The sequence below is a fragment of the Haemaphysalis longicornis genome, unplaced genomic scaffold (assembly GCF_048455015.1).
Source record: "Haemaphysalis longicornis isolate Haplotype H1 unplaced genomic scaffold, Haemaphysalis longicornis Haplotype H1 scaffold_2, whole genome shotgun sequence".
Classification (NCBI taxonomy): Eukaryota; Metazoa; Arthropoda; class Arachnida; order Ixodida; family Ixodidae; genus Haemaphysalis; species Haemaphysalis longicornis.
In genome coordinates, this window is record NW_027526295.1 from 253,586,037 (window position 1) to 253,610,777 (window position 24,741).

The 24,741-nt window shown below is 49.3% G+C and overlaps 2 protein-coding genes across 2 annotated transcripts in view; one reads left to right on the forward strand and one right to left on the reverse strand.

Annotated features, from left to right (window-relative positions):
• Mei-41 (ATR serine/threonine kinase meiotic 41) overlaps positions 1–3,395 on the forward strand; it is an 88,755-nt gene extending 85,360 nt beyond the window's left edge. The window contains exons 61-62 of the mRNA XM_077700197.1: positions 866–979; positions 3,258–3,395. Of these exons, the coding sequence (XP_077556323.1) occupies positions 866–979; positions 3,258–3,317 (174 nt within the window). The 3' untranslated portion in view covers positions 3,318–3,395. The remainder of the gene's footprint in view (positions 1–865; positions 980–3,257) is intronic.
• LOC144170411 (uncharacterized) overlaps positions 2,378–24,741 on the reverse strand; it is a 37,211-nt gene continuing 14,847 nt past the window's right edge. Inside the window, exons 2-3 of the mRNA XM_077700196.1 lie at positions 6,931–7,233; positions 2,378–4,494 (exon numbers count right to left, since the gene is read on the reverse strand). Coding sequence (XP_077556322.1) covers positions 4,096–4,494; positions 6,931–7,233 — 702 coding nt within the window. The 3' untranslated portion in view covers positions 2,378–4,095. The remainder of the gene's footprint in view (positions 4,495–6,930; positions 7,234–24,741) is intronic.

The window sequence follows — 24,741 nt, forward strand, 5'->3', positions numbered from 1 at the left end:
AAGCAACTAAGAGAAAGCCAGCCATCAGCGAAGACAGGATGTACGCAGGGTAACATTATTTGCAACTAGAACGAGATAATAAAGCTAGCAGAACGATTCTTCACCAGGCTGTTGCCAGCGACGTTAGATCAGGGGAAACTACTGAGAGTACAAGCTCAACTTGCAATGTCCCATTAGTGCTGCTGAGCACGAGGTCGCGGGTTCGATTCCCGGCCGCGGCGGCCGCTTTTCTGATGGAGGCGAAAAGCAAAAACGCCCGTGTGCACGAGATTTCGGTGCACGTTAAAGATCCCTAGGTGGTCAAAATTAATCCGGAGCCCTCCACTACGGCGCGCCTCATCGCCTGCGTTGCGTCGGCGCGTTAAACCCTACAATCAATCAAAGAAGTAGTCTCAGATGCGAGTAGAAGAGGAAGATGAGGAGCAAGAGCTGCTATCCGACGTGTTCTGTGTGTATTCTAATGTAAATACAGTCCATTTTCCCTCGCCGAAGGCATTGTAGTCGCTGCAGGAGCAGTTGGAGGTCAATGGGAGAGGCCTTTGTCTTGACGACGACGATGGTGATGATGATGATGATGATGTAGCGAACGAGGTTACTGTGCAAATACACAGAACTGCCAAAGCTGGAATGGCACATGTTTAAATGTTTGTCTGCCCCGAATTTTATGTTGTCGTCAACCCTTGAAAGCAAGGGACACTCTGTGAATTAGGTGACATGGAGGGCAAGAAGCTTAGTTGAAAATGTTTGTCAAGGCAGACATAAAGTACAACTAGAAAGAGAGGGGGAAGAAAGAGAAAGCCCCCCATGTCGATGGTAGATTTTTCAAGTGATCCTCTGTTGCTCTCCCCGTCCCTCTTGTGCCCAGGCGCTGGTCAATGTGAATGGCATTGAGCAGAGGCTGAAAGGCGTCTACAGGGGGCGCAACAAGCCTGCCGGACCACCCCTCTCCGTCGAGGGGCAGGTGGACTATCTCATCCAGGTACGGCCGCCGTGCTTCCATCTAGCGCAGAACTCTAGTCCAGTGAACTCGGTGTTAATTTGCGACAGGTCATGCAACATCAGCTACCAGAAGTTTCCCCCCTCCCCCTTCAGAATTTCATGTTCAGCCATAATGATTCCTTCTGAACTGATTTACCTTTACATCCTCTAAATATAAAAATGAATTTGCTGTGACACTGCTGTGGGCTGGCCTCCTGGGCAGCTTATGGTAGAAGGACTGCTTGGTGGTGTTTGTGCTTGGGTCAAGCTGTCTTCCGTGTGGCGTTTTGCTGCAGTGAGATATTGTTGCCACCGGCCCTACTAAGATCAGATCCCAATTATAACAACTATCTAGGTATAGTAGGTTACTTAGTAGATTGTGTCACTGATTTTTGTTTCATTCAAATTCTAAATACAAGAAGGTTTGGTTAGACAGGACCTGGTTGTAGCAGACTATCAGTTGCATTGGGCAGGATTTCGAGAGAAATATGGTTTACTGCAAATTTTGGTGGCCCAACTATGATAACTGAATTATTTCATTATGTGGATAAGAAAGAAAATGTGACTCACAGCATTGCCAGCATTGTGAATGAAAAGCATGAATTGTCCCTACCATAGCTGAGGTATAGGTAAATGTTTTTGTTTTTTTTTAACACTAGAGTTAGTCCTGTTTGACAAATGAGGTGCTGATATGTCTGCTGCAAAGTTAAATCGCTGTCTTTCGAGGTTAAATTAGCACTATGAAGCTTTATTTATTTTTTTTTAACTTAATGGGTAACACAACAGAGCTCAAAAAGACATTGCTGTAACTGCAAAGGGCCTTTCAAAGCATGTCGTATGACCAGAAAGGCAGCATTGCAGCAACAAGCAGTGTCTGAAGCTGATTTCGTATTGGGTATCAAAGCAGCCACAAAATGCTTTGTGGAGCTGCAAAGCGGCCCCTGTTCAAAGATTCGGAACCTTTGGTAGTACAGCAAGAAAGGTGGTGTTTGTCAAGACATTCGGTGGTTTCTTTATCGCCAAGTTTTGACCAAAATAATGATTATCACTCTTCGTAAAGTTTTGTTGCGAAACGCTGATTCTGTGCAATTCCTGTCATTTTGCATATGGCAAGTTTTTCACACATTGACGCATTTTTGCTGTATACTTGAGGTCCATCACAAAAAAAAGCCAACCGTGATGCTGCTGTTATTTTATTATAATTATTCGGCAGGGCTGAGCTTCGAGTCTAGTCGCAATGCCTCATTACTCATGGTCCAAATATACAGGAGTCAAAAAGGGCAGTTGCAACAAGTTGCAGCCACTAAAACAGTAGGTGGCCTCTTCCTGGGAATGCCTGCGCCTGCCACCAACCAAAGGAAATGCTTTGGTGGTGGGTGGTCCTTATTAATGTGCAGCAAGTCTGGTACCCAACTCGTTCCAATTCATTTTATTAAAGGATATAATATCTTCATGATTTCTTTTTTTGAGCTGGGCACTTCCAATTATCATCAAAACACAATTGCAGTCATGTATCTGAGTTTATTGATACAACTGACTATTTGCATTTTCAAACTTTGAAATACTTTGCGTACATTTGAATTTTTTTATTAGTGCTGTTTGAGTCAAACCTAAACCGAGTTTTGTATTAGTGCATGCTTCGATATTCAGAAGTTTGAAATATTTGGTCACTTTATGCGAGCCCATTGCTGGGTCATCCCGAGACAGTCACGTCGCTTGTGCACAGGTGCATACCTGTCGAACAAATGGTGGCTCGATTTATGCCTAATCAAAGGTTGCTCCTCACACTTTTTTATTTTTTTTACGTGTGTATTCTCATCGCCGTTTTTCACTGTATATTTGTTCATGATTGATTGATTGATTGATTGTAGGGTTTAACGCGCCGACGCAACGCAGGCGATGAGGCGCGCCGTAGTGGAGGGCTCCGGATTAATTTTGACCACCTGGGGTTCTTTAACGTGCGCCGAAATCTCGTACACACGGGCGTTTTTGCTTTTCGCCTCCATCGGAAAAGCGGCCACCGCGGCCGGGAATCGAACCCACGACCTCGTGCTCAGCAGCGCAACGCCTTAGCCACTGAGCCACCGCGGCGGGTATTTGTTCATTCAGTTGTGTTCACTGTTTCGTTAAAATCGTGTGAAAAAGTGGTTTTGGTGATTTGCTGAGGCATGATACTTTATCTTGGTGATGATGAGTGCATTAACTCTCGCTGTCAGCGTAGTCCTCTTGCTGGATTATTTCTCAGCATGGTTATATCTTCTTCATTTTTAAAAATGCAGGAAGCTACAAACGAGATCAACCTCTGCCAAATGTACGTAGGATGGGGAGCCTACCTCTGATACCGGTCGGCTGCTCACTGAAAGATCGCCGTCATGACTGCACACAGACTGCATGACTGCACACAAACCTATGCTTGTGGACGTTCCTCTCTCTCTGAAGAGTCACTTGTGCTCTGTCCTTTTGTTGAGCATTCTGTTTCTGGACAGCTTGTTAACTCAGGTTTTCTCTGTCTGTGTGTGTGTGTGTGTGTGTGTGTGTGCGTGTGCGTGTGCGTGCGTGCGTGCGCGCGTGTGCGTGCGCGCGCGCACTCAACTTGTTTGCAGCATCAATGATTTTATATGAACAGTTCACTTACATTGATAGGTAATGTAAATGCATATTTTTTAAATTTAATTCATGGTACTGTTGTTGCCAGAATGCTGCAGGCAGATGCATTTGGTATTAGAGAGCCCAATGAGCACATGAAAAACGTGCTGTCGTTTTGTATAGTTACAAATGTTGAGCAAGCGAAAACTCTTCCAGCGATTACACAAATAAAGTTTAGTAAAACCAATAACATGCTCTGTGTTTTAGATTGTGAACCCTTTTGTCGCAAACATGGGCGAAGACTTGCAAGAAGGTTTTGTTAGGTGCTGCAGCACACACTGCTTCTCAAGACAGCGCTGGAGCGCAAGCTCATGTTTGAGCGCACAGGCATGCGCTTACGACTTTGCACAACTAACGACGATAGTGCTTTGTACACCAAACTGGCTGTGCACACTGTCCTCGGGGCAGCACTTTCCAGGACGAGAAGATCTTCCAGGGCATCCCATCGCTGGAGGAGAAGGACGACCTCGCCTACCGGAGCTCGATCAGCGGCAGCTCAGCTATCTCCTTCCTCAGTGCCTCGGCGACAGCTCCGAGGGCAGCCTCAACGAGGGACCACTTGAAGACATTGGTGGCCAGGTTGACGAGGGCCTCGAGCAAGAAGTCGAAGGTGCCCAGGCCGCCCATATCGAGCCACACCTGTCCCACTTGGCGCAGCTCCAGGGCCTCCAGCCTCACGGGCCCCAGTAACGCGTGTGTTGATGAGCCCGCCTCCTGGATTGGCAGGGCGAGGCGCAGGTGCAACGACAGTCCCAGGACGCCGAGGGAAGCGTCGCCCGAAGGCCCAGAGCCCAGCAGCTGCGCCCACCAGCGCCAGTGGCCCGTCAGGTTGGAGAAGCCCACGTCCGCCTCCAGGAGAAGCGTGCCGTCCTGCGAATGGCAAGCACAGAGGCGTCAGCGTTCTGCGCATCCTCCCCAACCAGACCCCTGCGTGAGTGCGCCCCTTAGCTGAGGAGGGTGGAGGGAAATAAATGGATTGAACAGGCAACTCTCATCAGAAAAGTCAACCAAGTCCACACCATGCAGATGCAGTTTAAGTACGTGTTCGTACGTGGTGTGGAGCGAGATACCATCTGATGGCAACAGCTGACCAAACCGCTACGCGAGCTGCAGTACAGCACAATCAGAAACACAGCCTCATAGTGACACTGAACGTGGAGGAGGAGATTATATAAGGACACAAATCGCATGCACTCATGCCCTTCTGGTCAGACTCCTTGCTCTGCTCTTTGGAACGGTCTTCATCTCTCCTGGTCGTTTTTACCCGCCAACCTGCTAGCGGAGCTTTTCTTTGTCACCCCTAAGTGAACCTGAAAAATCGGATGTTTATCAGAGTATGCCTTGTTCAAAGTTGCCGAAAAGAGTGTGACATTCCACATTAGTGCACTTGCAACTTCGTCATCACCATTATGCTCGAGGGGCGGGTAAATTTTATCATTTTCAATGGGAATTCTTTGACTAGCTGTGGAATCTTTGGTGGCCTGTCATCGTTTCCTATTCCATGTTTTACTATAATTTAACTAAATAGGTTGCACAGGATATCTAAGCTTAGGTCTTAAAATGTAAGACGCGATATTGTTACTTTGTCGTCAAGGGAGCATTTTGAAACAGTTGCTGCCTTCTTTGCCCAGCTATGGAATCTTTCTGGTGTCCTGTCATCATTTCCTATTACAGGTTTTATTAGAATTTAAGTTTAAAGGTTGTGCAGGATATCTTAGCTTAGGTCCTAAAATGTAAGACGGGATAACGTTACTCTGCCGTTAAGCGAGCGTTTCCAAACAGTTGCTGCATTCCAGTGCTGTCCAAGCGGTCAAGGTCAGCTGACAGGTCGAGACTAGCAGCAATGGTTTTTTACAAAGACAAATTCACAGGCTTGAGCACCTATGAGAATGAACCCTTTTGTGCAGGCACGGCGCATGCTGGAATCTAGTATCTTTTATTTCTTCTGCACGACACCATTATTGTCAGTAATCCGGCTGGCATGCCCCCTTTCCTCACTCCTGTTATTGCTGCCCCCAATTCCAGCTTCAGGTGGTTGCTCGCTTCACAATGTCGCGTTTGTCGTTTCCGGTTTGGGATGATGACGTCGTTTTCGTGGAGGCCTGATAAGCACGGCAGCTGCGGATGCCTATTGCAGACGAAGAATCATTCAATGAACCTAGCAATGCCATCGCTTTAAAATATCCTGCTCCGCGGTACTCGTAACATGGCTTTTTATTTTTTTCCCTACCCAGTAGGCTGTATTGGGCATGCTACAACGCCGTCACCAGTGAAAATGAACTGAGCGCACACTTGTTACAGGTGGCCAGAGGGGGCAATTGGGCGCAGCGCATTCTAGGGATCATGTGCTCGCGCTCACTGTTACACCACTGGCAGGTTTTCAATCTGGCCATTGCGCCAGGCCAGCATACGGGACTCAGCCTTTCTGTGTAGCCTTCGTCAGAGCCAGCTCTTTAACCGCGGAGCTGATCAGGAGCTAGCAATGCCCGCCGATTATGCTTGTCACGCCAGGCGAGGTACGCCGGCGGGCCGAGAGATGGCGCCACCGTATGACGTCGGCACGTGGTGCATGTCCACCTCCTGCTACCAGGCCTGAGCTCTATAAATAGTTACATACCGCGGTGAATGGCGTTAGTGCACCCCCCGCCTCAGCGGGAGGTGGCCGCCAACATGCCGAAGTCGCGAAATACCCCTGCCGTACGCGATCGTTAGGGCTCGTATTCCTTCGGTCGTGCTTGCACACCGCCGGCCCGCCAACTTCGGAGCCGTACCGCGGGCCCAGAAGTGCTCTCGAGACAATGCGACGGCTGTCCGGTGCGCCATCTTGGATAGACCCGTCGCTGTGGCTCAATGGTTAAAGCGTTGTGCTGTTGAGCGCAATAACGCGGGTTCGATGCCCGGCCGCGGCGACCGCTTTTCTGATGGAGGCAAAAAGCGAGAACGTCCGTGTTCGAGGTTCCGGCGCACGTTGAATATCCCCAGGTGGTCGAAATTTATTCCAGAGCCCTCCACTGCGGTGTGCTCCTGTGTAGCTTCGGCGCGTTAAACGTCATAATAAACCAAACCATCTTGGCTCACGCGCCGGGGTAAACCCCGCCACTACGTGTGGTAGCCGCCAGCGTGCCGAAGTCAGCTCTGCTGTTAAAGAAGATATGTCACAGGCATGGAACTGGATTTAATTTTTCGCTAATAAAGATTGTCATTAGCCATAAGTACTGTGATCAGCCACGACGCCAGCACCTAGCTGGGGCAGCCGTCAAGCGACGTCCCTAGCCGGCAAGCAGCGGCCGGATCGAGCGCATGCACCTGGTAGAAGGCGAGCACGTCGCCCGTGCGCTGGACGGTGGAGAGTCCGTGCAGCGAGCCGTCGAAGAGGCGCATCTCCCCCTGGGCGCGCATGAGCAGCAGGTCGTGGTCGAAGGAGCGCGCCTGGTCCGGCAGCGCGTACGGGTCGGCCACGGCGCGCAGCTGCTCAGCCGTGCGCTCGATGAGCGCGTCCACGAGCCGCTCGGAGCGCGCCGCCGTCAGGTCGACCGGCACGCGGGACAGCTCCTCGTTCACCCGCCCGCGCACCTTCTCCTCGATCTCGCCGCGCAGCGACTTCTCGGCCTGCGATGGGAGGGCAGTGCACAGTCCATCCTAAGTGACACCAGTGCGCACTTGTTTTATCACTACCTTGGTGTGAAAAAGCCAACATGAAAGTTCATGCTAGAGCTAGTGCACGGGCCAGAAATTTGGGCCCGGGCTCAGAACGGCCCGGCCCGGCCCGGCCCGGTTCTTATCGCAGTAGGCCTGACCCTGCCCGACAAAGACCAACGGGCCGGCCCGGTAGCGACCGAGAACATTACCCCATGGCCGGGGCACGTGGGCCGGGACGTTTGGCAACAGAAACCTACCTAAACCAGATAAAAAGCACTGTAAATAAGATAACATGCAATCTATAAAACGGCAACACAACCACTGAAAAGTACATACCGCTGAGCTTATATGAAGGGAAAAAACCCTAAATATTGTTTACAATGCCCAAATGTATCATAAATACATAAAAGTTTGTGCTAAATAAAGAAAACAAGAAAAGAGACAGGCGCCTGCATAGAGACTTCTCGATTAGGGGGGGGGGGGGGGGGCAAAGTCTTACCGCTGTCCCCCTCCCTCTTTACAGCAACTCCAGACATCTTCCCACTGAAGGGCTAGCGGTCCGAACGCAGTGCAAAGAGGGATGGTTATAAAATTTTTATTTCAATTTGATGGAATTTCAACACATACAAAATATTTCTGAGCCGAAATTTTTACTTTAATGTGTTACATTGGCAAAATATGGGCCAATTTGGCGCCCCCCTTCAGATGATTAGGGGGGGGCGGCCGCCCCCCCGGGCCCCTGCTCCCCCTGTGCGCACGCCTATGGGCGCCTGTGGGGTTTGAACCTGGTTGAGGCGATATTGCTGCCCAGAAACGTAACACCTCGACATCAGTCGGCTCGTGAATGTTTAGCAACTCAGCGTTGCGCTTTTTTTTTTTTTTTTTTTGTACCCATAACTTTACTTACACATAAATATACTCGTTATGCAGAGGGTCACACATGATTTAGCAGTATCTTCGACAGCGATGTCTCGGTCACATTTTTTGGGTAATGGACATAAATCGAGCACGGAAAACACGAACAAAGAAGGAAGAACAATGACAACGGCATCACAGGCTATACCGTCACAAAAGCTAAAGGAATTTTTATGGGACGTATAGGCCGGCGCTAATCTCTTGTAGAAAGTACTGAAAGGAGGGATTGATTGTATAAGCCAAGGATGCGCTGACCCGTTGGGTGCTTGAGTTTTTTTCATGGGTTTGGAAGTTTCTCTGTCTGCACCTCTCCTCATAGTGTTGCAGTGCACGACTGCCTAGGCGAGCATTCGTCGCAGTTCCGGGTCCAAGCCTGGTGTTCCGAGAGCGCTGACTATCCACAAAACATCAATGAAGTCCACCACCGAGGCCAGCTCGCACGGGGACCGTGGGAAGTCGCAAGTGCTTACAAGGACTCCCGCCTTTTCAACTTACAAACTGCATTAGACCCCATCCCCGATAACGTTCTCAGTGAACTCCCAAAGATATCGGATGATTTGAGAGACTCCATCAACTCTCCAATAACTGCAGCGGAGGTAGAATCCCCAAAACAAGTCCCCTGGTCCAGGCGGGATTGTCTCAGAATTTTATCAGGCGTTTCAAAAAAGTTTAAGCCCAATCCTCGCTACAGTCTTCGAGGACACTGCAAAGAAAGCTACTTCCCCCTTCCATGCGAAACAGCCATCTGGTCCTCTTTCTGAAAACACCCCAATCTGGTTCAACCCCAGAACCTCGGATTTCCGCCCGATCTCCCTTCTCTCTTCGGACTGTAGTCCGAAGAGAGAAGGGAGATCCTGGCTCGGATACTATCGCAACGACTCGAAACAGCCCTTAGTGCGGTAGTAGGCCCTACGCCAGACATGCGGCTTTAAAGGCCGAAAATAAACTCCTACCTGCACTGCATGGATGAGAACCACGTGCGAGGCGGGAGAACTAGGGTTAGCACCGCTGGCTGTGATTGATCTCGGCCTCAGGAAGGCGTTTGACAGGGTACAACGGTCATTTCTGTTCACACTTCTACGGCACTGCGGATTAGGAGACACCATGTTGGACTGGATTCAGATTTGCTACACTCAAACCACAACGAGCATAATCTTAAACGGAGAGGTAGAAATCCCCATCATGGTACAAAACTTCCGGCAGGGATGTCCTATTTCTCCACTGTTTTTTTGCTCTTTATCTGGAGCCTCTGTGTCGCATGGTGGCCACTTCCAATGGAATTGAAGGTCTTGTTTTGGCAGACGGGAACTCCGAGTTCTCGCATATGCCGACGACGTCGCCTTTGCTCAACGGCCACCCAAGCTGGGGAAGTGCTCAGACTGGCACACCAGTTTTGCCTTTTCTCCGGTGCAGAGCTGAACCTCACAAAATCAGAGGGGGCCTGGTTGGGGTGCTGGGAAAGCAAACCACACAAGTGCTTCAACATATGGTGGTCAGAACGCGTTGGAACATATCTAGGTGTCAAGATTGGCGTGGGCCAGACGGTGGCCCCTCGGTGGAAACCGAAAGTTGACGCGCCAGAATGGAAGCTTCACCCATGCATGGAGGAACCAGAGCATATCCATTTACACTAGGTACCTTTGTGCAATATGGTACCTTACCCCACGATCCTGTACGCAGCGCGCATTATTACCATCGATGCCGGCTAGGTTCTGAGGCTACACCGGTCATGGGCAGTAGAGCGTGGAGAGGGAGACATTGGACTGGTAAATGAATAACTCGAGCTCGTAGTCCAGCGCTTCTCGTATTTCCGCAACCAGGCTGACCCGTTCCTCCAAGCGGCCATCCAGTCCCTAGTCCCCACCACTTGAGGTCATGGCTTGCCACATCCATTTCTGTCCGTCACGACTCCCGCATCACCGGGTTCTACAAGGAGATAACGAGCGCGGTGGCTTCACTGCAGACGCTGTTTTCGTGGGAATACCTGCTCGCCGTAAAGCCACGAAAGGCTGTACTGGAATTTGGTGGCACAGACACTGTCACCACCCCTGTACCGTCAGCCTCCGGTCCCTCAGGGTGGAGACGATGCGCTTAAGCGGGTTAAGCAATCGCCCATTCCAACCGGCACTAAGGACTTTTTCTTCCGATTCCACGCGGTAGTGTTGCCAGTGATGGCGCATCAGCAGGAGCAGGCTTCTTCCTCCCCTGGTGTTATGCTGGAAGCGGACCACCCCGCCGTCCGCGACTGCGTCCTCGCCGTAGGCTCCCTCTGGAAAGCCAGTGTGGAGGCCGTGCACGTGGAGAGCGCCCTCCACCCACAACTGGCATGGGTCATTTTGTGTGGAGAGAGGATGTGAATACTTAGGGTTGCGCGGTGAGCCTCGTCGGCTACGTGTAGGTTCGGTGCTATTACAGAAAACCTAGTGTCGCCTCACTTTACCAGGCAGAACCCGGGCGGTCAGAACGGCCCCGGCCCGACCTTAGCATTAAAGGAGTACTGACACGAAATTTTTATGTTACGTTTTTTTCGCTGCTATGCGTGCCTACCAGCCCACTAATCATAGAATGACAGATTCGACGGTCGAGCGCAGCGTAAACATTCATTTACGGCGTCGTTTATTCGTGCCAGTTTCGGTTTCGACAAAAAATTCCCCCGCATTTCCCCGAGGGGGAGAATGTGAAAGTGCGAATGCACGGTTGTCGGCCCGCTTGCGGCGCTTGCGCTCGGCCCCCGCAGCCCACCGCACCACCGCCTCGCCGCCTTCTCTTCCATCTCTTCCATCGGGTTTGTAGTATCACGTGTACACCACGCAGTTATCAAGCCGCTATAACGCCGCTGAGTCGCCAACGCACGCCGCTGACGACGTAGTTTGAATGCGTTAAAGATATAAGACGGGTTACTGACACCGATATCAGCGTCGCGTCCGTGGCTTATTCGGTAGAGCGTCGGGCTGCGGCCCGCAAAGTCCTCGGATCGAAACCTGGCGCCGGATGCTGTTTCATTTTTAAATATAGAGGAGCACTGCGGACGCCGCCGCCGCCGCCGCCGACGCCGGCGGTGGATGGTTTGGGGTCGCTTATAAAGTGCATTCGCACTTAAAAAACGCCGAGCGGCCGCCATGACAGCATGTATCACATGGCGTCACCATTCTTGCCGTATCGCTGCCTCTCTGGAAGCGCGCGCGAGCGAGCGCACGCGCGCGCCCAGACCGGCCGAGGTCTTCGCCGTCCCCACAGGCCCGTGCAGCATGACGTCAGTCCCAAAACCATGACGTGTACACACGCCCGAGCAGCGCGCGCCAACCACAGCCAGCGCGTCGGCTTCGTCACGGGAGCCCCGACGTCGGCAGTTTGGGGCACGTAGCAGATGATGTCACGTCAGCCCGCTCTGGGCTTTCTCGTGCGGGCGAAGATTAAAATGGATTTTAAATATGTTTCGCTGAACGGTTGTTGTAGAAACTTGCTGGGAGATATCTCCTGATAAAAAGGAAGCGTTTTACATAGTTATCTCAGCTTTGAAATTTCGTGTCAGTACTCCTTTAACATTTCAGCCCGGTTCCGGGCCCGGGTGAAAAGTTAGTCACGCGGCCCGAGCCCGTGCACACCTATTGTGGTGGTGGTGGTGGTAGAAAAGCAGCCTCGAGTCGGGTCCTCTGTCCAGGAATGCAATGGCGGACGTTATCCGGAGGACTCGCTCGATCAGCCGTTGCTGGTCTTGCGCGGAAGTTCTGGACAGAACAACCTCCCAAGAGGAGGAGGTGGGTAATTGTACAGGGGTGAGCCCGTCTGGTGGTCGCGGGCACTCCCATACAAGAGAGTGGTAGTGGGGCTGTTGCAAGCTGGGCGTTTGCTAGGGTATTGGTTGGGAAAGAAGATGTGTTTGTGGTGTAAGTTTGGGAACGTGTCTGTCTGGAGCTGCCGCCGTGACGTGGCGTCGGCGCAGGACAAGGAGTGGTGGGGCGGAAGTAGCGCTTTAGGGGCGGAGCTTCTTAGGGGCTCGGGCTGTCGGCGTCTCGCGTCGTCGTAGTATCATGGTACTAAAAAAACACCGGGGCAATCGTTTTCCGGCGCCCCGCGCTAGAACACTTCGTGCTTCAAAGACACGAGACTTACAGCAAAGCTGTATGCCTCTATCCCAAACGGTTTCACCTCCGTGGGCAAAAACGCCAAGTCGCCAGAAATACACTTATACACTGCATGCTTCGCCCCTCCCCAGGTTTCATGTTAGTGGAGATGGCCCGGGATTTTTAGGTGCGGAGTACCTTAGGACCGCACGATGTACGTCCGCGTCCGTGCGCATAGCATTTAGAATCACAAAAAAAATCGCACAGGAACCGGCAGGACTCGAGCCTGTGTCTGGTAGACCAGACAGAGTTAGTGTCAGTCGTCTTTACCCATTGGGCTACGACCGTGAGTTGGTACCCGAGAGTCAAACGGCTTACTCCCTCGCCTGTAACGGTGCGGAGTACCTTAGGACATCCCAATGTCCGTCCGCGTCCATCCGTGCGCACACCACCATCAAGCGAGATTCGATTTGAGCCGTGAGTTGCAGTTTCATTTATGGAATAATCAAGGTGCAACTCACGGCTCAAATCGAATGACGGCCGGGACGCAAATCGGATGTCACTCGGGGCGCAACTTGCAATGTCATTTCGAGTCCCCGTACTCCGCACCCTCGCCATCATCCACGGAGTGGAGATGCTGCCATTTTTCTTTGTGTGCGGTAGTAGGCGAGTGTGAGTGTATAGTTGAGAGGTTCATGGTATGGGATGGTGGAAGCTGATGTCTGGGAATCACCCTGGAGGCTGGATCTCTCTGCTGACACCCGATGGGTCATTTCTCGCGCGCAAGCGCGTGCGCGCGCTCATTTCCAGGAAGGGAGGCATGGCTGCAGGGGTCCCGACGATACGAATGAGGGGAAGCTTGGATGGGTGGAAGCCCGAAAGAATATGCACGGCAGGCGGCTTGTGAGCCTGTTATAATAGTCGTCGTCAGCATCCGCGGCCCGGGCGGTGGTGCACGATGTGGGAAACAGCCAAGGCGGTGCGGAGCACGTTGTGTGCGCATTTTGGCGTTGGGGTTGACTGAGTTATGCAAGTTTCACCGCACCGCCAGAATAAAGCGACTATGCTTATTCCACAAAATATTTCATAATCCCACATTAAAATAGGCCCTAAACAGAGTTCCTAAGGTTGCGATTTTACGTCCGCCATGCTTGAGTACTATCCAAGGAACGTCCTGCCGCAAAAATGGTTTAGAAGCGTTGAGTATTTATTAGTCGAGTTATCGTTCATTAAAAAGGGACCGGAATAAGTCCTGGAGCTTTTACCCTCTCACCGCGCCTCCAAATCACTGTGGAAGCTGTGACGTCACCGACCAGGCGCAAGACTACCTAAAGAAACACGGCTGGTTCGAGATGCGTGCAGCCATTGGCTCCGATCGGCGTTACGTCACGCTTTTTTTTTTTTTTTTTTGCAGTCGACGGCCGTGTTCCGTTTACTACAGCCGCTACTGATTATTCTAGTACACCCTACTACTGCTGAGCGGAGCCGGTTGGCGGTCGGCCCGCATCGACCTTCCGTGTGCTCTTCGCGTCGGCCGTGCCCGAGTCGGCACGTCAGTATAACGAGCGCTTGGAGGCCAGATAGGGGTGTTCTAAACACAACATGCTCGCTCACGACAGTAATTGAAGATATCCACGGACGACTAGCGGTCCGCTAGCGTTTCTGCATGCGGCTCTGTCACGGCGAACTGGTCGCCCCGAAGTCGGAGAAAAGGCTTAGCATCGTCATCAGCGAAATCTGCACTATCACCCCCTCCCACGCACTTATAAACTGATTTTCAGCAATAGTCCCGCTATGGCAGGCGGGGACACGTGTTTTAGCTGCTGCACCGCAGAGTGGGCTCTTTGTCGACCGCGCAGGCAGAAGCTTGCCGCGGTCACGCGTGTAGCTGCGTTTCCGCCTGCAGAGACTCCGTGTTTTTCAGCGTTATATACCTTGTAAACGACGTGCTACATCTACAAACTCGGCTAAGCTCGTGTGACGAATGTCGAACGCCGTGCCGCTTGCAGGAGCGCCGCTCGCCGGAACCGCACCCGCGTTTCTCCCAGAGCCGGGAACGCTGATTGGCTACTGCAGCATTTTAAGGAACCCACCAATAACGGCGCCGTGCGTGCGCATGGCCTCCGCGACCGGCTGCCGGCGGAGCAGCGGCGCTCCGCCAACGGCGCTCCGCCGGCAGCAGATGGCGGAGGCCATGGGCTGCGTCAGAGCATTATGCCGCACGTCAGAGCGCGACAGCATGGCGAAGAAGATCGTTAGGTAAGCAAGGAAAGGAAGGAAGATCTTCTTTGCACGTTTGTGCGGACTTTCGTCACAACAGGAAACGATGCAAGCATGCTCACAAATGATAGTGAGAAAAACCGCAAGGTGATGGACAAGGCAGACGGGAAAATGGCCATACAAAAAAAAATTAATGCAGCGACCTATACAGGGCATGCACAAGGATCGGCCAACGGGCACTCACACCGCTTTGGCGTTGGATGGACTATCTGACGTAAGCAAACTACGATTGATCAGCGCCCCCTCCAACTAACGAGAGGACGCATCGATAAGTGCCGATATTCCTAATTCCAGAATAGCGTGAACGACAACAAACACGGTGATGATCGTTCCGGCCGCATCAGCGCCATGACTATGATCAGCTTACCTCACCCGAAATTTCTGTGGACAGGCCCAAAAGCATACGGGTGCCCGAAAATGTTAAGAAACTTCTTTGCTAGTGGAGCAGTGCAAACTCGCTATGACTTCCTGGTATTACTCAAACGTGACCGTGCCGGCCTCGTGACAGTAAAAACACCCGTCAAACGGGAAATATTTCTTTTCACTTTTTTCTTTCCCTAACCAACGCACCCGATCAATCGACAATTAACCGATTAAAGCCTGCCGATTCATCAAGTTTAAATTTTTAACCGACGCCCAGCCTTAATGAAAGCCACTCCAATAGCCATGAACGAATACATTTCCCCTTGTGTCGGTTTGATCTCCTATGTAAAAGAATTGCAGGCTTCTCTTTGTAGTCGTTGGTCATTTGTGTACAGAATTTGTGAACTTTTTTATGCTGTGTTCTTGTGGAATTATTATTCTTTGTATGATTGCTTCATACGCGCTGTAATCTCTACTTCGAAAATGTTAAAGCCTACTCCCCTCTATAATGCTTCGGCCATGGGGGTACGCGTACTGGCTAGCGCTTCGGCTCGGGCGCGGCGCCTGCCCTGGTTGATCTTCGCGTGAACCATAGAGTCTCATACTAATGCATGTATATATCAGTGTGAAACTCTATGGTGTGCACGACGGTGCGGGATATCCTAGGCTGGCGAGCACGTGACGCTTGGTTCCGGGGTGCTAAGTCGGATAGCTGACTGCAGCTGCAACAAAAAAGCTACTCTGCTTTTTAATTTAAAAATTTTGTACATCAACACCCTGACTTGTATATTGTAAGTTTCATTTGTGTGCTACTAAAATTAAGCCTAATTTTTTAACCTTTTTAAAGCACTTCACCGTCTACAACGAGATCTCTTTGGGGGAAGGATATATAAGAATTTAAAACCGCTAACAAAACGTGTGAAGCAAGTTTACCGTGTTTACCAAGTTTACCTCTTCAATTGTCATAAATTTGTGATGCACTGAAATCATACCAACATAGAGAAGTCAATAAATAATATTAGAAATGTAGCTAAGGAATTTGTTTCTCGAACACACAAAAACTGTTTATTTTACCACTCACCAGCGAGAATAACGTGAGCTTTTCAGTCTCTAGCCAGCAATCATCATCATCATTGTTGTCGTCACTAGGGCCCCAAGTACGCAGTTAGCCCCCGGCTAAATGCGTACTTAATCTGGCACTGGCGACGGAATTTAGTTCTATACTGCGATAGAGCGGACACGAAGAGAGAACATAAATGCGTCAATTCGGGGCTCTGCATTAAATAGATCAGTGATTCTCAACCATGAGTGAGTGGGGACCCCTTTCGTGCTGGAAAAAGTTGTGGGGGCACTCATGATGAACGATGCTGATTTGTGTTAAAATGCCAAACAATTTGCACATTCAGCGAAATTCGCTCATATACTTATTCAATTCCCGCCTTTTGTGTCTGACTTTTATGCTTATGTGTGCCATATTGTCAAGCAATTTGCTCTTGCAGCTAAACGTTCCCCAACGAATGAATGAATGAATTTATTGACAAGGAAAAGGAAAGGAAAGACCACCAGCAGGCGTAAATTGTCACACCTAGGGGTGGACACCGGAACGCCTGCTGGTGTGGGAGTTGGGGCAGGGGTGCACGCTAAACTTTTTTACACCCTTTTTGGCCGAAAAGGGTGTAAAAATCTTATCCCATGGCTAACACCATTAAAAGGTATTTTGGCAAAAAAAGGGTGTATGGATAAAAAAAGGGTGTTGAGGATGCTCAACACCTTAAAAAAGGGTGTTGAGTCTCACACCCTTTTTCTGAGGTGATGGCATGCGCAGTAGCAATGTCTAACGGCGGAGCGCGCAGCATTCAACACTAACAGCCAATACGTACAAGTTACAGTTGGAACACGGGATGCAAGCGGTACAGGGAGTGCGCACTTACTTAGCAATAGATGTGCTGTTCTTGCTTTTATACCCGGCAGAGGAAAGCACCCAGATGGAGTCGGTGGGCTTGTCGCAAAAAACTGATATTTTAGCGGTAATTTTGGAAGTATGGATTTTACTACGAGAACATACAAATCAACACGCGGATTTGCAAAAACTTTTTAATTACGCGGTAGTTTTTCTGATCCGTAACTTATAGAATTTTATTAAATACCATACAAATCTTCCCTACCACCTAACACCCTTCAAAAAGGGTGTTCATAATTTCAACACCCTTTTTCCCAGAAGGGTGTGAAGCTACAAATTAGGGTGTTTGAATCTAAGAAAAAGGGCGTAAAGAAAAAAAGGGTCTAAGAAAAGACCGCCAACGAAGAAAAAAGGTGGAGAGACCTCCAATTTTGGAGGCATTTTGTACCTGTTTACACGGGTGGACTGAACATTCTCTACAAGCGGGCGGGGGGGGGGGGTTGTACCTCACGATGTTTACAGCAATATGAATTGGTATAATTTATTACCAGTGAAGCTCTTTAAGCTTCAGGAGGTAGTTTCGGTGGCATTAGCAAAAAAATACAAAGAAAAAGAACTGGGGCACCTGTAAAGGGTGCACCACCGCAGATAGGGTATTATAACAGTGAAGTCAGCTTTCGAGCTTGTTATGTGAGCGTGAGCACAAGGGGCGTATGCGTATCCGCACCTCTTACTGTACCATTTCAAAGGTACTAGTCTTTTTTGGGTTCTAAAAGGTAAAAAAATTCGCGCAGCTTGCAATAGTGGTGCAAGGCTGGAGAAACAGCAACGTTGGGGGCCGACCTACCTTGTTTCCCTCTTGGATCTCCAGGAATAGGGGAGGGGGGGAAGGGGGTCACACTAGAACAGCCTTGTGAAATCCGGTTAAATTTGGCCTCATCCCTGAGCGGTCATCCTGGCTTAGCAAGAACATTGTAAAGCTTAGCAAACATAACAAAACTTAGCAACACCGGAAGAAACTAGGTCAACATCCAGCTCCGCTGTTCTTTTTTTGCAAATGAACACCTATTTCACACCGTTTCAACAACCTACAGAAAGCCAAGCGTGTTGCAGTTGGTAAACATACCGTAAAAACCCGCGTATAATACGAACCCGCGTATAATACGAGGTGTAATTCGGTGACAACAAAATCAGAAAAAAAAGTTTTCATCCGCATATAATACGAGGTAAAAAGCACAGAAAACATTTATTTGCACTGCAGTTATCCTTCAGTCATTGTCAGTTCTCGTTGGCACTGTCTCCTGAAGTCGCCTTGTTGGAAATGTCTTACCACAGAAAGTGGTCCTCAGTGCCATCAAGGGCTTTCGAGATGCCACATTTCTTAAAAGAGCGACTGACGAGCTCCTCTGGGATGCTGGCCCACGCATCCGCGATCCAGCTACAAAGCACCGCTGGAGAAGCCCGCGCCAGCCATCTGGTAGCTGTCACTTACGGGTCTCCTGACCTCATCCACTCTTGGTAGCAGGACCTGATGCAGTCTTTGAAAGGCTTGTTGATGCAAACGTCTAGCGGTTGCACTGGGATGTCATTCCTCCTGGAATGACAATGAGTCCGATGCGGGGTTCGCGCAACAACTTCTTCACGGAATCGGCCAGGTGGCAGCGAAAAGCGTCCAACACGAGCACTGACGGGAACCCCCAACAGTGCTCCAGGCCGCCGACACCACACAGACTTTATCCAGTCAAGCACCAGTTGCTTTCTCCACCCGCGAATTCTGCCTTCGGTGACGCCGAACTGCCGTCCTTCGGCGCAATTCCTGATGGTCTCGGCACATAAAATAACTTTTCTTTTAATTGCCGCTGAATACTGCCTTCGTGCACCTGACATCGTGATAGACTTGCGGCGAACGTGCCAATCCTTCGCGTGGTCAAAACAATCAAAATGGCGCCGGCTGAGAGAAGCAGCAGCCAGCTAACGCCACCGCAAGATGGCCCACCCTCCGCTGAAACCGAAACCGAAAGTGCAAATTTTTGGCTGAAAACTTTGGGATCCACGTATAATACGAGGCACAAATTTTACATAGTAAAATTTGGAAAAAAAACCTCGTATTATACGCGGGTTTTTACGGTACTTTTCGTCACACGACTACAGTCTTTTTAATTTTGAAGGTTCAAATTGGTGTGTCACGTGCCAAAGCAAAACTTGGGGCATGTGGTGCACCGAATAAGGAAACGAGCGATCATTGCATAAGAGCAATTTTTTTTTTGCGTTTGAAAATTTCTTGCGAGTAGAGGAGTATATGAGGGGATGTCTTCTTCTTTACAGTGTTATTATGCATCCGAACATGGCCTTATTCAATGAACAGCTGAACACCTTCACCACACCCTTTCAACACCTTAAGAAAAACCAAGGGTGTTGAAGTTGATCAACACCCTTTTTTTCAAACAAAAAGGGCGTAGAGCTAGGAAAAGGGTGTTGAGACTCAAGAAAAACGGTGTAAAGGCCTCTCAACACCCTTTTTCCACCTATGCTACACCCTTTTTGGCTAAAAGGGTGTAAAAAAGTTTAGTGTGATAGGATAGCAGTGACATATTTACAGAAGACAGCACCCCCACGCACATATTCAGCTTTTTCGTGTGTCTGGCTTTTCCGCAGAGGTGGTGTGGTGTGCAAAAAAGCCAACCCTAAAACATGTGCTACGCGGAGAAATTGCACGTACAAGTCATGCAGCAAAGCCACCTTTCTGCATAATAACCGAGGTTCGACGAAAAGGAGAAAAGAATGGGGGTAAGAGGTTAGGGAAGGGCTTCGCAGACCCCTAAAATGCCCTCGCAGACTCCCATTTGAAAACCACTGAAACACGTTACAGGCACGTGCCGACCTTTGTGTGTTGCGGATAGAAATTGGGTCTAATGCGCTGTCGGAGGAATGTAACCCACAACAGGAATCGGTGAACTATTTCAAAAAGCAGAGGACCTCGTTGAGGAACGTAGAGTGACGTTCGAGCATACAGCATGGCAAAGATTTATTTATTTATTTATTCAGGTACCCCTAAAGGCCCTCCGTAGGAGGGTATTACATAGGGGGGAGCATTCGCATACATCAAAAATAACACGAATGGGTGCTAACAAAATCACAAATTACAAACGTAGAAAAAAATACAACTTACAAAAATCACAAATTACAAACGTAGAAAAAAATACAAGCAATAAGAACTTTTCAGACAACTCCAAAACATGCAACCACAAGGCAAGCACAGAACTAAAAAAAAAAGATAGAAAGGTCAATATACGCAAGCAAGAACAGAATTATGTCACTTAATTCTTTAAAAAAAAAGTCTTGAAATTTTATGTTAGCTTCTGTGGCAATGTGCTGCGGTAGGTTATTCCATTCTATTATTGTGCGCGGAATTAATGACTGTGCGAACGCAAACGAATGGCAAGTGATGCGCTTAACTTTACAAGAATGATCGCGCCGTGAAAATGTGACAGTGGGTGAGTGAAAGAAGTCGTCGCGAAGGCGCTCATGGTCATACAATTTATGAAAAAGTTTTAGGCGAGCACATGTCGGCGGCGAGGTGATAATGAAACCAACTCGGCCCGATTTTTCAGCGCTTCAACGTCCGGGACACTTTGTGAAGCAAGATGCCTCTCAGTCAGGGTACTATTAAGACAAGAAAATATCCGTGTCTGCCTCCGCCATTTTAGCGGTTCATTTGCCCATCCTTTGGCAGATAGCTCCAGAAGTCATGTGCAGGAATTCCTGCCGGTTTACTATCAACGTCCTATTAGACCCGAGTTACCACCTTGGCAATTTTCTACGTGGTCAATAACAACAACAGTGCCTGGAATCGGGAAAAAGTCAACGATGCCTCCACCAGCCTTGACCTACTACACACTTCAGCATATATCTCGCTGCTATGGCGGGTATACCCACGTATATGCTGATGGGTCCGTGACTTCTAAATCTTCCGCCATAGGTGTATGAGTCCCATCTTCGGGGGTCTCTGTGAGCCAAAAGCTCAGCCACAAGACGTCGGCTACAAAAACCGAGCTGGCGGCAGTAAGAGCTGCACTGCAGATTGTCAGGGACTGCCCTCCAAAACCTAGGGTAATTCTCCTGGACTCCCGCTCTGCGCTACAAACGCTTCTCAAGCGTGGAAGTAATCAAGGCCAATTAATACAAGAAATCAACGTCATACACACTGAGGTACTCCGCAACGGGCACACTATTTCTTTGCAGTGGCTGCCAGGACACTGCGGCATCACGGGCAATGTGATATCGGATCGGCTCGCACGCGAGGGCCATTCCACGAGCTCACCAGTACAAATCCCTTTATCCAAAGAGGACATCAACGGAATAGCCACAACTCTTGGATAGCGCATGCAATTGCAGCACTGGCGGAACCCGGACCTGCAGTACGCCCCCCTTTACGCTATCGACCCGCAGTGTACGTTTCGTATACACCACGGTTTATCGAGGCTAACAGAGTGTGCTATACATCGCCTGCGCCTCAGAGTAGCCTATACAAAAACCTTTCTTAACAAAATCGGTTTGGTGGCATCACCTCTGTGTACGCTTTGCGGTGTACGAGAAGACACGGAACACTTGTTCTGCGTTTGTCCACGTTTTAACTCGGTGCGAACGACAGCGCGAAGTTTATTACGGGCGAGAACTGTCAGCATGGAGAACTTTTTCGGCCCCTGGAACAGCGAAGACAGGGCGGTGCGGGGTTCTAAAGCTCTTGCGCGTTTCCTCAGAGACTCTGGACTCGACTCCAGCCTGTGACTGTCTGTGATTTTTTTTTTGTTTTTTATGTGTGTTCATGTGTCTGTCTGGTGAAGTTTCTTTCGTTTTTTTTTCCTTATTTGTATTAGTCATGTAAGCATATCACCCTTATCACATGTTTCACAAACCATCTGAAGTAGCAAGCCCAGCATTATGCAGGGCTGACCTCTTCGGTCTCATTAAAGAATCTTCTCTCTCTCTCTCTCTCAGAAAAAAATGGCAGCATCTCCACTCCGTGGATGATGGCGAGGGTGCGGAGTACGGGGACTCGAAATGACATCCAAGTTGCGCCCCGAGTGACATCCGATTTGCGCCCCCGACCATCATTCGATTTGAGCCGTGAGTTGCACCTTGATTATTCCCTAAATGAAACTGCAACTCACGGCTCAAATCGAATTTCGCTTGATTTTCGCTCGATGTGCGCACGGATGGACGCGGACGGACATTGGGATGTCCTAAGGTACTCCGCACCGTTACAGGCGAGGGAGTAAGCCGTTTGACTCTCGGGTACCAACTCACGGTCGTAGCCCAATGGGTGAAGACGACTGACACTAACTCTGTCTGGTCTACCAGACACAGGCTCGAATCCTGCCGGTGCCTGTGTGATTTTGTGCGATTGTAAATGCTGTGCGCACGGACACGGACGGACATTAAGGTGCTCCGCACCTAAAAATAAATAACACAAACAGCACGGTTTTGCAGGGATGCAATATTACGTATAATGTATTGCTGACTTGGATCCCAGATGGCAGATGCATATTCAATTTTAGGGCGAATGAGAGTGACGTATACAAGTTTTTTAATGTGTGATGGTGCCTGCTTGAAGATTGAAGTAAGAGCGAGGAATCTTGAGGGTCCGAGATAAGCGTATGCACTCTGCGACGAAACCGGTAATTAACCAACATTGACGAGAAGATGAAAGTACCGGGAAAGTTCTATGGAGGTTTAGTTGTACGCTAGCAGCGCTATAGGCCAGGGAACAGTACTGAAAGGACTCGCTTGGTTCTCGAGGTTCCAGCGGTAGCTGTGTACAGGCGAGGGGGAAAGGGCGCTAATGAGATGAAGGGAGGGAAACCGCGGAAAAGGACGTAGTTACCGCGGAGGATGAACGACATATTAGGAAAGCCAGCGAAATTATTCCCAGAAAACTTCGGGACTTTAATGGCGCGCCAGAAGCATGGGGGCGATTCCACGAGAGAACGAACATGCGTGTGCACGACCATTTTTTGTTCATTATTTTTTTTTATTATATATGCGCGCAATATGGAAACGCCCGAAGATCAAGTTTGTTTTCTCCTGAGGTGCGTAGTTCGGGAGAAAAAAATGTTTGAATGTGCCCGGAGCGCAGCGGTGGTTCCGTCAACTGCAGATTTTTTTCAAGTTTGCGTCTCTGTGTACGTCATGGAGTACAAGGGGTGTGTAAAAAATGTTTTGGGCCATAAACTACACCAGAATGCTAATCCGTGTAACGCAAAATCAGCGTCCAGCAGCGAACAAAACATTAAAAAAAATCGTGAAATCGGCCCAGACGATAGTTTGTTACTGTTTTTGACGCCCCCTATCTACATTTCTTCTTTTCGGAAAAACTTGTAAGTCAGCCATTTTATTGGCCATACGTGTAGGACGCATCAGCAAATGATGGTGTTTGTAGAAAATTTATAAGTACTAAAAAAAATTGAATAACTGCGGCTCTTTTTCAAAAATTGCGCTAATTCAAAACTCAATATAAAAAAAAACCCACACTCGATTTTCTTCCAAATTGCGTAAACAAGACTCCTTTACTTGGACAACAAAACTGTGGAAAAACATGTTGCATCATTTTGTTGAGAACAAAGTTATAAGGGGCCAAACTTGGGGCTCGCGCGACGCGTCTTGGCGCGCCGCGGTAAGTTCTGGCCGCTGTTGCCGGACGTTGCGCGGGTGTACACGGGCGGTAATTCACATTCCACTGCCACATGCCGGCACGGTCAATCTCTTTCCAATATTCCCAAACAAAAAAACTATTCTGGAGATTCTTCTTTTTTTTTTTTTTTTTTTTGCCCGCCTCTGTTTCCCTAATGTGGTCTTTAACGAGCTAACTTTCTGGCCGATACCAGCTCGAAAGCGCTTCTTTGCGAGCGCCACTCTTCTTATAGGGAAAGGAAAGAAGGATTCGAAACAACAGGTAACTACCCGGTATAACCCGGTGGTTATACCGGGTAGAAGTGGTAGGAGTGGTCGAAATTTTCTATTATGATGGCGCTTCGGTCACAGCACGAGTAAATTACTGAATGGATTTCAGATTTTCTTCACAAGAATATTTATTCAAGTAAAAAGACACAAGTTTGGAAATGGGCTGTCAGACTACCGTGATTAATTATTTACAGTCAGGAACACAGCAAAAGGCATATGTGTGGGAATACAACTCAAGTAAAATCTTTATAATATCTGCACCACAGCTTCCTCGGGCTCTCATACAGTCAAGCACAGGAAACTGATAACGGGCAAATGGCAGTGGGCTCACTTTCAGCAGTTCTAGCGACAGTTAAACGCTGTTCGTTTGGGTATTCCTTCGTGACAGATCACACGTGCCAGGACTGGATGCCAGGACTGGAATATAGCCATGGGAAATCCACTTGGTGACCAAGTGGATTTCCCATGACTGTATTAGGCGGACCCAGGCCATTGCCATAAACGAAGCGAAAAGTTGCCAACGGCGATCAAGCATTGTACTGCACTTCGACTTCGCTGAAAATTGGACAATTATTCTGCCAAATGAAGTCCAGTCGTACCACTGGCACAAAACACAAATTTCACTGTTTACGTGCGTTGTAAATACAAGAAAATCAGTTCAGAGCTTCGCAGTAGTCAGCGATCACGTGCAACACGATACCGCACATGCATGCTATGCGCTCCACAAGGTGCACGAATGCCTGGAAGAAAGTTCCCCGGTGTACAGCCACGTTGTTTACGTTAGTGACGGTGCAGCCAGCCATTTCAAGAACAAATATCAGCTGTACAAACTTTCCAGAGCAAACTACGTCTGCGAAGTGGCTGTTCTCTGCTACCGGACACGGAAAAAACTCGTGTGATGGAGTTGGTAGTATTGTAAAACATCACGCTTCGTTACACAACCTGAAGGCAGGCAGCACCAACGTCATTCGGTCAGCAGCTGAAATGATTGCCGAG